This window comes from Lampetra fluviatilis, chromosome 10 (assembly GCF_964198595.1).
Source record: "Lampetra fluviatilis chromosome 10, kcLamFluv1.1, whole genome shotgun sequence".
NCBI classification, from domain to species: domain Eukaryota; kingdom Metazoa; phylum Chordata; class Hyperoartia; order Petromyzontiformes; family Petromyzontidae; genus Lampetra; species Lampetra fluviatilis.
This window is the reverse complement of record NC_136284.1, coordinates 8,718,770-8,731,778: the sequence shown is the minus strand read 5'-3', so window position 1 is coordinate 8,731,778 and position 13,009 is coordinate 8,718,770. Positions and strand designations below refer to the sequence as shown.

General features: G+C 51.0%; 1 protein-coding gene across 1 annotated transcript; it reads left to right on the top strand.

The window, feature by feature from the left end:
* Positions 1-5,397: 5,397 nt before the first annotated feature.
* On the top strand, positions 5,398-12,593 carry LOC144934325 (homeobox protein Hox-A10-like). Its single transcript, XM_078860008.1, has 2 exons — positions 5,398-6,364; positions 12,262-12,593. Exons 1-2 carry the CDS (start codon positions 5,398-5,400, stop codon positions 12,591-12,593), a joined length of 1,299 nt encoding a protein of 432 aa, XP_078716134.1.
* The last annotated feature ends 416 nt before the right edge of the window (positions 12,594-13,009 follow it).

Here is a 13,009-nt window from a genome sequence, read left to right as displayed (position 1 = left end):
GGGTGCAATCACGCTCAGGATAAAAGTATTACGCGCAGTGCGCGTGTGTGTGCGTGTGGCGTTGGTCTAATATTGCACGTCGTATGTTCAATGTACTACAAGGACAGAGATCCCCCGTGTAGCCTTAACAGTCTGTTGGGGCAAGTGCTGTTAGCGAGCACCTAAGAAGGCCGGCGCGGCACGCGAAGGGGGTGGGTGGCCAGCACTACCACGCTCGGCCGCCTTTGTCTCCCCAAGTGACAATGTTTACACATCGCACCAGGTACTCATTGGAATTTGAGTGAACCTCGGAGAGGCCCAGGATCGATTCATAGAATCGTGACTGGTGTTGTCAGTGAGCGGGAATCGAATATTGCATTCCATACACACACATATATATAAAACACATAGTACTTTCCTACACAACAGAACACAGCACACACACATTTTAAACGTATGAATGTCTACGTGGAAACACGTGCGCCACAAGTACACTCACACATCACCCATCTTTAGCGTGCATGCGTTACGATGAATCAAGCAATGCCATGTCATGTATGGATATTGTGAGCTTCTTAAACATCAGGCATGACTGCGCGTTTTTTTAAAAGTAATATTTAACACGTGTGTATTTATATATATATAGTATTGGGTCACGCACTCCGGGCTCGCGGCGTGACGGCCTTCATCACAGGTGCTGCCACCCTGCAAACAGCAACTTGCCCCCAAAAAAGGTATGTTGAGGCTATCCGGGGGATCTTTGTCTTTGTGGTTCAGAACAACAACAACAACAACAACAACGTCGTCTTCGATGTGACGGTCACCAAGCGGGCGCGTGTTTACCGATGTAGTTTTCTCTCATCTTGTATCCTTTGCTTATCGCCGCTGCTCGCGACGTTAATAAAGGACTCGCGTCTGTCGCGCTTATTAAGCGCAGCTGCAATTAATTACTGGTGGGGAGAGAGAAATAAGGGGAAGACAGAAATCCAACTCCACCGCATTCACCGCATTATAATGGATATACTTTTCGATTTCAAAGTATATCCATTGTAATATACTTTGAGGACGGCTGCTTGCGTTGTGGCCGAAACGTCGTGAGAATTGTATTTTATTATGTTTTATTTTTATTATTTTATTATTTCCCTTCTACGTGACTTTACCGAAAGAACCAAGAAGAAAAATGGATATACTGTTTAACGTTGTCTGACGTTTCGGGCGATGCTCCTTGGTGATGCTGCTGCATTGGCAGCGGTGTGCAACAAGCATGATTAACCCCAACAACTCAACACGTCCGCCAATAATAGCAGCAGCACTGTGTGTGGCTTTTAATTTTGTATTATATATTAAAGGGCAACGTTTCTGGCAACGGCCCTTCTTCACGGCACGTAAATTGATCGCAGCACACGCATGCTATGAGGCAGAATCGTTGCCCGAACCGTCGCTTGTTAGATATTCTATTTCAAATGGCACAGAGGCGTTGGCGGGTAATGTGTTGAGTTTCTTCTTCGCACAGGAGCGCGAGCGAGCGAGAGAGAGTGAGTGAGATTTTGGACATACAGAGGTGACCGACTTCAACTAAAAAAAGGATGTCGCAGTTTGGCACCGTGGTTTTCTGATTTCGAAGGTTGGCAAATTGGCGTCGTCGTCCCTTCTCTGAGCAGACGACGGTCGGCCAAGACGCGTGGACGCCACTGCGCGGATGACGGTTCAACTCCTGTGAGAGATGCAATTGGTGCGCGGTTTTCTCTCGGCGTAGCGCACACGAAGTGGCTGCACTCACAGAATGTCTGTCCGTGTGGCTGATGGGATGTAAAAGAAAAAAAAGACAAAATTGCGCGTGTTTTTTTACACGTGGAGGGAACGCTGTGTGAAGGAGCAGACGTCGCGTTGTTTGCTTGTGTATATATATGTAGCGTTACTCATATTCTCCGCTGTGACGCTAATGGTTGTGTTTTGTGTTAATTGGCCGAGGGGTCGGGTTGGTTATCTGAGTTACCGAGCCAGATTTACACGAATGAGACGCTCGTCGACCTGAGTGGATAACACCACGCGCTACAGGAGTGCAAGACATCACGCGTGTTCAATATTTAATACCCAGTGATGCGGTGGAGATTCTTATTATGATTATTGGATGTCTGGGCCGATTGCGTTTAGTGAAGACCATTGGATAGTTGTTCTGCGGTCTGTAAATCACATTATCGGTCCGAGTTCTTCTGTACGGTGTATTATGCCACTCCGAGCGTTGTTAATAAATACGTGTTTACATATATTTCCTTTTCGTTCAAAATTCTATACAGACACGGTGGTTAAGTGTAACACGTGTACAACATGAACAGATGATTGTTTTTTTCATCAGTCTAAAATATTTTTGTGAGTAAAATTATTTAGTCTGCAAAGTGCGTGTGTGTGTGTTGGGGAGCGGCAGTGTAGCGGTTAGCGCGCTGCGCTACGAACCTGGTGACCAGATTTCCATTCCCGCTCATGGGCAACACCAGTGACGGTTATCTGAAGCGGTCCTGGGCCTCCCATAGGTCGACTCAGTCTCAAGTGAGTACCTGGCGCTGTGTATAGTAAACATCGCCACTAGGGAGACAAAGGCGGCCGGGCGTAGTGTGGCCCACTCGTGCGCCGTGTCGGCCTTCATAGGTAGCTCGCTAACAGCACTGCCCCAACATTCTGTTAATACTATACGGGGGATATTTGTCTTTGTTGTACATAGAGGCCTGCATACTTCTCCTGTACACATATCAGTACTGTGCAGTTGCAACTAAAAGGTTTATTTTATTTTATTGAGAATCGGCAACTTTGGCGCTTTAAGGCTAATCAAATATACACGCGGTGTAGTATAAATAACAAGATTAGCCTAAGACATTACGAATATTAACTTTGCTCGACAGTAAGGAGGCCAGGCAGCCGAATTATCGACCACACAATTTCTACCTTTCACGATTGGTCGACAACGGAAAACAACCTTCTTTTGAATTTTACCGTAAACAATTAATGATCGCAAAAGCAGCAAAACAATGGAAATGGTCCTGAATAAAATATCGCGCCGTGCAAATGGATGCCGAATTATGTAGGCGTTGTCGTGTTGCTGTTCAATTCGCCGTCGGCGCGTGTGAACGACCGTGATGTGAGGCCTCTGACATTCGTGACATCTTCATCCTTGGCCTGCGTGACGAACGCCGACGCTGCGTCTGTCGAATCGAGGCGCCCGAGTTGGAGACCACTTCTCACTCCTTCCTACCTCTCACTCCATCCCCTCTCATCTCACCCCCTCGCCTCTCGTATCTAACTCCATCCCCCAGCTCTCATCATCTCATCCCCTCTCTGCTCACGTATCCTCTCATTACATCCCATATAGCTCCTCTCATCTCGTCCCCTCGCCTCTCGAATCATCTCCCCTCTCTTCCTCTCTCTCTCTGCACATCTCACAGCGTTTTCCTCTCCTCCCACCTTGTCAACCTCCTCCTTCCCCCTTCCCTCGTCTCCTCTCACACCCCCCCCCCCCCCCCATCTCTTTCGCTCCTCTTCCGCCTCAACCCAACAACAACAACACAAACATGCAGAGAAGGCCACGGCAGGCGCCTCGCCGTGCGTTCGCGGAGCGGCTGGTGGTGAGGCGCTCTCGCTGACGGAGCCAATGGGAACGCTGGGAATTATCTCTAAATAATTATCTCTAAATAATTATCTCTAAATAATTATCTCTAAATAATTATCTCTAAATAATTATCTCTAAATAATTATCTCTAAATAATTTAATTGACGCATCGGGGGGGGGGGGGGGTACGGCGGAGGAGGTTGAAGGTATCGGCGGGCGTGGCAATGATTGAATGGAGTGAAAAGTGTGAAATTAAATGAAAACAATACGAGTGTGGGTTGTCGGGTGTACGTGTGTATGAAATGAGTACCTGGAGCGGTGTGTAAACATCGCCACTGGGGAGACAAAGGCGGTCGGGCGTGGTGCTGGCCACCCACCGCCTCGTGTACCGTTCCGGCCTTCATAGGTGCTCGCTAACAACACTTGCCCCTACAGTCTGTTATTCTACACGGGGGAACTTTATCTTTATATGTGTGTGTGCATTTCACTGGTTTGTCATTTTATTTAGTCGCAGCCGCGTGCTGATTGGGAGCTATGCGCGCTCCCTTCTCGCTCATACGCGTACATAGTGGTGCTGTTGTTGCTGCTGTTGTTGCTGCTGTTGTTGATGATGTGATACTACCGTCGTGCGCTTCAAATATTGTTTATAGCAAAAATCAAAGACTGCGATTGAGATCTGCGAAACGAGATCATATCACCATCTCTTTAAAAGCAATGAAGATACACGCACATCCAACACACACACACATAAACAACACGTACACGCACACCCAACTCACATACGAAAGATACACGCATACACACAACACATTAAACAGATCACACACCCAAAACACATACGCGACACACACAACCGATAAACACAAACACCCAAAGCAAACGCCCACCCAACGCACAAAGACACGTAAACACATACGCAACAAACACGAAACACAGATCGCCCGCGTAAGTCCTTCGGTAGAATTTTGGGTGCAAATGTCGTTCGAGCGAGAAGACCGGAACGTTGATTGAGATGTCTGGAGGGCTCACGACCACGCCAGGCCACCTTTGTCTCTCCCGGCGAGCCGACGTTCACACAGCGCGCGTGGAAGTCATTCACGACCGAGTCGGCCCTAAGGGGGGTTAAGACGCAGAACCGGTTTTAGACATTCGCACTGATGTTGGCCGCGTGTCGGGCCCCACCGTGGCTGCGTTTAGTGACGGAGCGCGCTCACGACCCATCGCCTACGACGCGATCCGTCGAGTCGCGCTCTCACCACTGCGCGCCCTTACGACGCACTCGTTCGCTCGCCCGCCCGACCGCCGGCCGTCTCACGGCTGTCACACAGCAACAGTCGAGTGGGGGGGGGCGTCGCCGTGCCTGGTGTCTCTCCCCCTCTCTCTCGCGCCTTCAAAATAAACAATGCGAAAATTCTCCCCAAATCTGGCTCTGCTAGCGAAAGAGAGAGGAGCGAGAGAGAGCGCGCGCGCGACACCTTCCGATGACGCGACGCGGGGTGGTGGTGGTTGAGCAGGAGGAGCAGGAGGAGGAGCAGGAGGGGGACGCGGGGTGGTGGTGGAGCAGGAGGAGGAGGAGCAGGAGGAGAACGCGGAGTGCGCGCGGCGCGTCTCGCGGTGTCGGCGCGATTGGCCGGCACGCCACGTGACGCGGCACGAGCTGCCTGGGAGGGGGGGTGGGGGTTTAGTTGTCCCCTCTCCATGTGCGAATGTTTTCTTCGTGAGCCATGTCGGCGTGGAAGGCGCCTCCTCCTCCTCATCCTCCTTCTCCTCATCATCCTCATCATCTGGCCGGAGCGCTGTGCGGCGTGGCGCACGCCATGGCGTCGTGCACCAACGGCGCTGGGATCGCCAACTCGTTCCTCGTCGACTCGCTCATCGGCGCGGGTCGAGCCGGGGAGGTTTACTACGGGGGTGGTACTGGTGGTGGTGGCGCTGGTGGTGGTGGTGGTGTAGCAACAGCAGCAGCAGCAGGAGGATTAGGAAGCGGACTCTATATGGCCCACGGCGCCGGTCACCTGCAGGTTGGTTACGGCTCCGCACAAAACTGTGGCCTCGTGCAAGCGCTGTCGAAGCGTCACGATGTTCCACAGCACGCGCACGGTCTGCATCATCATCACCACCATCATCCTCATCATCATCACCAGCAGCAGCAACATCACCACCACCACGGCCACCAGCACCACCAGCAGCAGCATCAGCAGCATCACCCGCAGCATCAGCAGCAGCATCAGCAGACGGGCTCCCTGCACCCTCACGCGTACGCGAGCGCAGCCAGCGACGGCTGCTCCTGGGTGGAGTCGAGCCGCGCGTGCGGTCAGCTCCAGGAGGCCTCGCAAGGGCCCTGCTCCTTCTCGCACGCCATCAAGGAGGAGGCCGCCTACTGCAGCGGCAAGGGCGAGACGGACTTCGCGCGCTCGCTCGCCTCGGAGCCCGCGGCTGCTGCGGCGGAAAGCCCCGGAGTGCCCGTGCCAGGATACTTCTACCTGGGCCAAGCGTACAGACCGTCGAGGGACTCCTTCGGGCTTCTGCAGCACGGGGAAGAGGACGCGGCGGCTGCGGCTGCTCCCTCGTCCGCGGTGGCGGCGGCGCCTTCGCCCGCGGGGAAGTCGGCGGCCGAGGAGGAGGGGGAGGAGCGGGAAGAGGCGGCGGGCGACGGAGCGAGTCGGGAGGCGCAGCAGCCGGAGAACGCGGCGGCGGCGGCTGCGGCGGTCGAGGTGGCGGCGTCACCCGGACGACTTATCATGGTCGAAGCGGACGGGAGATCGGGGAGCAAGGAGGCGGGAGGTGAGGAGCGCGATGAGATGATGGGTGGGCCGGGTGGTGTCTCGGACGTTTGGGGGGGCGGGAGGTGTAGTGGAGGGGGGCCCGCACCATCTCCGTATAAAATGCGACAGCCGCACGCAATTAATGCAGAGGGAGTCGCGTCGCGCCCTCGTTGATGTTTTATGACGGCTCCACTCGACGGGGGAGTGAGTCATGTGACGCGCGGCTTCTGCGTGTGTCACTGTGTGTGTGTGTTGTCTTTGTGTGTGTCCGTGTGTGTGTTGTTGTCTTTGCGTGTGTCCGTGTGCGTGCTGTTGTCTTTGTGTGTCTGTGCGTACGTGGAGCGGTGGTGCAGCGGTTAGCGCGCTGCGCTACGAACCCGACGACCCGAGTTCGATTTCCGCTCGCGGCCACCGACACCAGTGACGATTATCTGAACCGGTCCTGGGCCTCCCCCTAGGTCGACTCAGCCTCAAATGAGTACCTGGTGCGGTGTGAAAACACCACCACTGTGGAGACAAAGGCGGTCGGGCGTGGTGATGGTCACCCACCCTGTCGCGTGCCATGCCCGCCTTCATAGACGCTCGCTAACAGAACTTGCCCCAACAGTCTGTTAAGGCTATAGGGGGATCTTTGTCTTTGTTTGCAACCATTACTACACCCCCACTTCTTATTTCAACTACTACCATCTTATGTGCATTTTAAAATATATAATTGTTGTAAAGCCCCCTGGATTAAGGCGCTATATACATGCATAAGATGAGATGTCGAACAGCACTTGCTGACAAAGCTTGCCCCAACAGTCTGTTGAGGCTATACTGGGGGTCTTTGTCTTTGTGTGTCTTTATAGGTAGTGGAAAGCGGCAGTGTCGTGGGTAAGCGCGCTGCGCACCGAACCTTGCCACTCGAGTTTGATTCCCGCTCACGGCCAACACTGTTGACGATTTTCTGAACCGTTCCTGTGAGCCTCCCCTAGGTTGACTCGGCCTCAAATGAGTATCTGGTGCAGGTGTGTAAACATCACCACAAGGGAGACAAAGGCGGCCGGGCGTGGTGATGGTCACCCATCCCATCGTGTGCCGTGCCGGCCTTCTTCATAGGCGCTCGCTAACAGCACTTGCCCCAGCAGTCTGTAAAAGGCTAAACGGGGGGGTTTTGTTTGTTATCTTTGGCTTGGTTAGCATGTTGTCTATCTGTGTATCTGCACGTTCGTGTGTGGTTTGTGTGTTTATGTTCGTCTGCGTAAGAGAGTATTAATTGTTTCATTGTGTGTGTTGGCTGCCTATGTGTTGGCGGCCGCGCGTCGTGTCGGCCTGTGTGTGTGGTTTGTGTTGGCGTGCTCACCCGCTATAATTATATTGTCAAATGTGCGCGCCCGCACGAAACATGACAATACATGTGCAGAACTCAGTCTATATTATTATTATTATCATATAACATCAAATTCCAACGCAGAGATTGCTGCGTCAGCGCTTAAAGCTGAAGTGTATTGCATTGTACGTGTGCATTTTTGGAGACTGTGAAACCTAAGATCGTTACTGTGAACCTATTCCAGTGCGAGTGTGGCCATGCAACACCCACTATGGACCGCATAGTAAGCCCACAGAAACACATAGAGACCCTTAGAGACACACGGATATACATAGAGACACACGGAGATATATAAAGACCCATATAGACAGAGAGAAACACATAGACATACATTTAAAGACACTCCGCGGCAGTGCGTATGTGGCCATTCAACCCACACCTTGGATCGTAGAGCAAACACCACTGTAGCCTGGGCTCCTTCGACGGAGGAAGAGTAGCAAAACGACACGAACTCTTGCAGCCATCTCGTCGTGACCCAGCAGCAGCCACAAACCTCCACATCATCATCGCTACAGACATCATCGTACGCAGGGATAAAACGACAATTGCGACGTCGCATGATCTTGGCGGTCGAGGGCGATTTAGCGAGTGAGACATTCATCCAGCAGTGGATTGAGCATGGCTGCTGCTGCTGACGATGGATGATCGATAGTTTTCAACTGGAAAGGACAATTACGCGTTCTCTGCACGGACGGGATGTGTCGGGGCACCGGGTGTGGAGGAGGAGGAGGAGCGGGCCGGGAGGTGTTTGGCTGCACTCCACGTATTGTGTGAAGCGTGAATTACCGAGTGAATATCGTGGACTCGACCGAGTGATTAATAGCAGCAGAGGAAGAATTTCAGTGGTGCAATTTGATTTGTTAAAAAAAAAACCCTCACTGAATCGCAATACTTTTTCTGCGAGGGACAACTCGCCACCGTGGCAGACGCTATTGGAGTGTCTGCCACGGTGGAGAGATGTTAAATGCCTCGCCTGGTATACAGGAGGGTCGTGGGTTCGATCCCGACCCTGACGCCTGCAGTATATTTGGAATTTGCATGCTCTACCTGTGGTCGCGTGGTTTTCCCTCCACATCTAGAAACGTGCGTTTAGACTATTTGGCTGCTAGAAATTTGCACGAGATCAGCCCCTCCGTTGAGTTATCATTCGTGGCCAGCTCGCAGTCTGATAAAGAGATAGATAGCTCAGTGGGCCTTACCTGGTCAAATAAATGTGTTTATTTTTAGTAGTAGGAGTTTGACCAATGCCACGTTTAAGGGGTGTTTAGAGGGCCCACGCATTCTTCCGTGTGTATGTATCCACGTTGGAGCGGTGGCAGCGTGGTTAGGGCACTGCACTATGAACCCCACTAACTCAATGAGTTGTCCCGGCCACGGCTAACGTCAATGCAGTGGCGAAGTGAGATGTGAACCGTGACGCCGGAATGATGCCCACAACTCCCCTTCTTGAAGTGGCTCCGACCAGCGTGGTTGAGGTATGGTCAAGCAACCTCCACGGCCGACACGATGTGGGGAGGCCTTCATACAGCAGTGGATTGGCAAGTCATGGAAATATTACGTAGGTACTGCATACGTGTTGTGTATGTATAGCCAACGTTTTGGCCCACGGGCCTTCTTCAGGATATGTTGCGGTTCATAGCTGGAAGGCACATATATGTGTGTGCTGTATGTGCTGTATGTATGTGCAAGCGTGTATGTATTACATTTTTGCTGCTCGAGTGATGTTCGCACGATGCATGAAAACACACATTTGAGTGAAAAATATGTAATTTCGACGTTTCGGCCGACTGATGTTCTTCAGAAAATATGATTACGTTTGAGACAATCATCGATCCTCTTCCGTGATCTCAGAAAAAGACCGTCTTAGATATACAGTGTGCTTCAAAAAAATGTGAACACTCCTGGAGACCACCTGGAGAAGATTCCAGGCGTGCGTTAACAATGATGGCGAACACGTGGAGACTCTGACTTTTTTAAGCTTTTAACATACATTTGTTATCATGTTACAGTGTATTATCTGTTATTTTCCCATTTAAAACGATAGTCCCATATAATTGGTAAAAAAAATTTTTAATTGAAAAAGTACTATGGTTATTAAAGTCTATATTTTTGCATTATCGGTGGCCGAATGAATAACACCGCAAATGAAGCGAGCCACCACAGCGATGTAATGGTTAAAACGCTGGACATGCAATCCAGAGGTGGCCGATGCAATGCTACCTCCCGGCGCGGCAGCTGACAAAACGGGAGAGAGTTTCTGAAACCCCCCATCGCTTCCTGTCCACCCAGCAGGTCGCGAAGTGTGGTGGGGGGTGAAGTGTGGGTATTGCCCGCCTCTTCCAAGGCGCCTGGTCAGAATGGAAGAGTAGGCCAAATGCCGTCTCTAGAGCTCCCTCGAGTGGAGGCCCCTTGCACCAGCAGTGGCGTGAGGAAGCCATTGGCAGGGCTGCACCGTTGCCTTTCAACTTAGAAACAATTGCAAATGTGCCACACGGTGACGCACGCCGCCGTGCCGTTTGTACGATCGCGCCTGCAAATCGGTGAATTCGTTACGACCGTTTACCTGGAAACGAGTATCGTCTCCTGCCGTTCAGGACCGGTCATCGTTTTGGCAGCCCTGGTTTGTATCTGGGTTTGAAGCTTTCGTGACTGCAGGAATCCATACTATTTGGTTCTTTCGGCAAGTCACGTAGGTGGAAATAAAACAAAATAAATCACGACGTTTCGATAGCAACACGAGCCATCGTCTTCCGGTGAAAATCGCAGCAGACATCGCGGCTATCGTGATTTTCACCTGAAGACGATGGCTTGTGTTGCTATCGAAACGCCGTGATTTATTTTGTTTTATTTCTACCTACGTGACTTAGCGAAAGAACCAAAGAGTATAGCCCTAGTTTGAATTGTCTAAACCAGTGGCCGTTAACCTTTAGTGCAGCCTGCAATCCCTTTGGTTCTCATTCGATATTGTATATGTACAATGCTAATTAACACGTAGGTTTGGTGAGACAAAGTAGTTGTGTTTACGTGCTCGTGCTTAATTTGTGTTTTCGATTATTTACCTTCTAACAAAAAATCTGTCTAGCACCCCCATCTCGTAGCCCCAGCGCGTGCGTGCACCCCAGGTTAAGAAGAAGAACCACCACTGCTCTAAACTGAACCATAAACAAAACTATTTTTTTTATTTTACCAGGTAAGGCACCACTGAGATGTACAGCTCTTTTTCAATAGCGACTTGGCCACAAATGATAGCTCAGCGAAGTGGCTTATCGAGTGGAAAATGCAACAACAGCCAAACACTCGAAACGCACGTTGTTGATTCTAAATGTGGAGAGAAAAACCGGAGGACCCGGAGAGAAATCCACGCGACCGCGGGGAGAGAGACACCGCAAACTCCAACAGCAGCAGGCGTCAGGGTTGGGTTCGAACGCACGACCTCCTGTAGACCAGGCGATGTAGTTAACATCTCCGAGTCACCGTGGCGGCCCATCGACTGAAACATGGAGACTGCTTGTTACGTGCATGCGTGTTCAGGCCTGTGCACGTATGTTTGTGTGTGCATGTGTACAGGCCTATGTACGTATTGTTGTGTGTATTGGCCTGTGTACGAATGTTTGCGTGTGTGTGTCGGCCTATGTACGTATGTTTGCGTGTGTTTGCAGGCTTATCTACGTATTTGTGTGTGTAGGCCTATTTATGTTTGTGTGTGTGTTGGCCTATGTACGTATATATGTGTGTAGGCCTATGTACCTACGTATGTTTGTGTCTGTGCAGGCGAATGTACATATGTTTGTGTGTGTGTTGCAGGTCTATATACTATGTTTGTGTGTAAGCCTATGTGGTATGTTTGTGTGCGGGCATACGTACGTTTATTAATAAAATTTGAGACTCGGTCACGCTTACTGGAATAGTGCATTATTATAATCATACGTATTATGCACCATTGTTGCAGTTCTATGTATCTCCATGTTATGCCTTCGTTAGGCCTGTGTAGCACCGTATGTGCATTGCGGAGCAGTTGCCTTTCGTTCGATTCCAGGCCACGGCCAGTTGATATCAGAACGGGTTTCTGGGTCCCATTCACCAACCCGCACTGGCGAGCGTGGTGAAGTATGGTCAAACGGCCCCCATTATAAGGACACTTGTGTCGGTGTGGCTTTCATCCAGGGGTTGACCAGCAACTGTCAATTATTATCACCATAATGATTCAGTCTTACAGCATTATTATGCATTACGAAATACGTGTATGCATGAGTGCACGCGGACAGTACTTGGTGCAGCGTGTAAACATTGCCACTAGGGAGACAAAGGCGGCTAAGCGTGGCGCTGGCCACACAACCTCCTCGCGTGCCGCCTTGGCCTCTGTCTGGGGAAACTTTGTTGGCGCTCGCTCACAGCACTTGTCCCAAACGTCTGTGAAGGCTATACGGGGGATCTTTGTGTCTGTGTGTGTAAATATGGTCAGCACCTTCGTCGTGATAACGACGGCTTGCTAATCTCACGACGGATCTTCTTCCTGTCTCCTCGCCCGCACTGTGTCCTCCGCTCAGAGGAAACACCCAGAGCTCCCATCATCAGCATCAACAACAACAACAGCAGCAGCACCACCAACAACAACAGCAACAGCAACGGCAACTGGATGACGGCCAAGAGCGGACGCAAGAAGCGCTGCCCCTACACCAAGTACCAGACGCTGGAGCTGGAGAAGGAGTTCCTCTTCAACATGTACCTCACGCGCGAGCGGCGTCTCGAGATCAGCCGCGGGGTCAACCTCACCGACCGCCAGGTCAAGATCTGGTTCCAGAACCGGCGGATGAAGCTCAAGAAGTTGAGCCGAGAGAGTCGCATCCGTGAGCTGTCATCCGGATTCAGCTTTTCCTAGTCGCCGGTGTTAATGAGTGTGGTGATAACACGTATGATGATGGTAATTATTATGATGTTGATGTTGTTGTTGCGATCGGTGATGTGTTTGAATTGTGTCGGAGACAGCTGCGTAATGGCGTGAAGAGAAGTCTGGTAGAGTTCCGATTTTTGTTTGAACAATATAGAACACACTGTAAATAGATTATTTCAGTCCACGATGATACAATCCAAACACAAGCTCACGGACAATTTTATTTTTTATGTTATTATTTTCATTTCCCCTCTTCAAAGGAACGCATTTTGCTGATGTCATTGTTTTATTGCAGTATTTCGAGGAGCGACTGTGTGATGATGGTGGTGGCGACGGTGATTGGCGGATGACGCCACGTGTGGGTCATGATCACGTGCACACGAAGACTCTGTGACGTTGCGTTG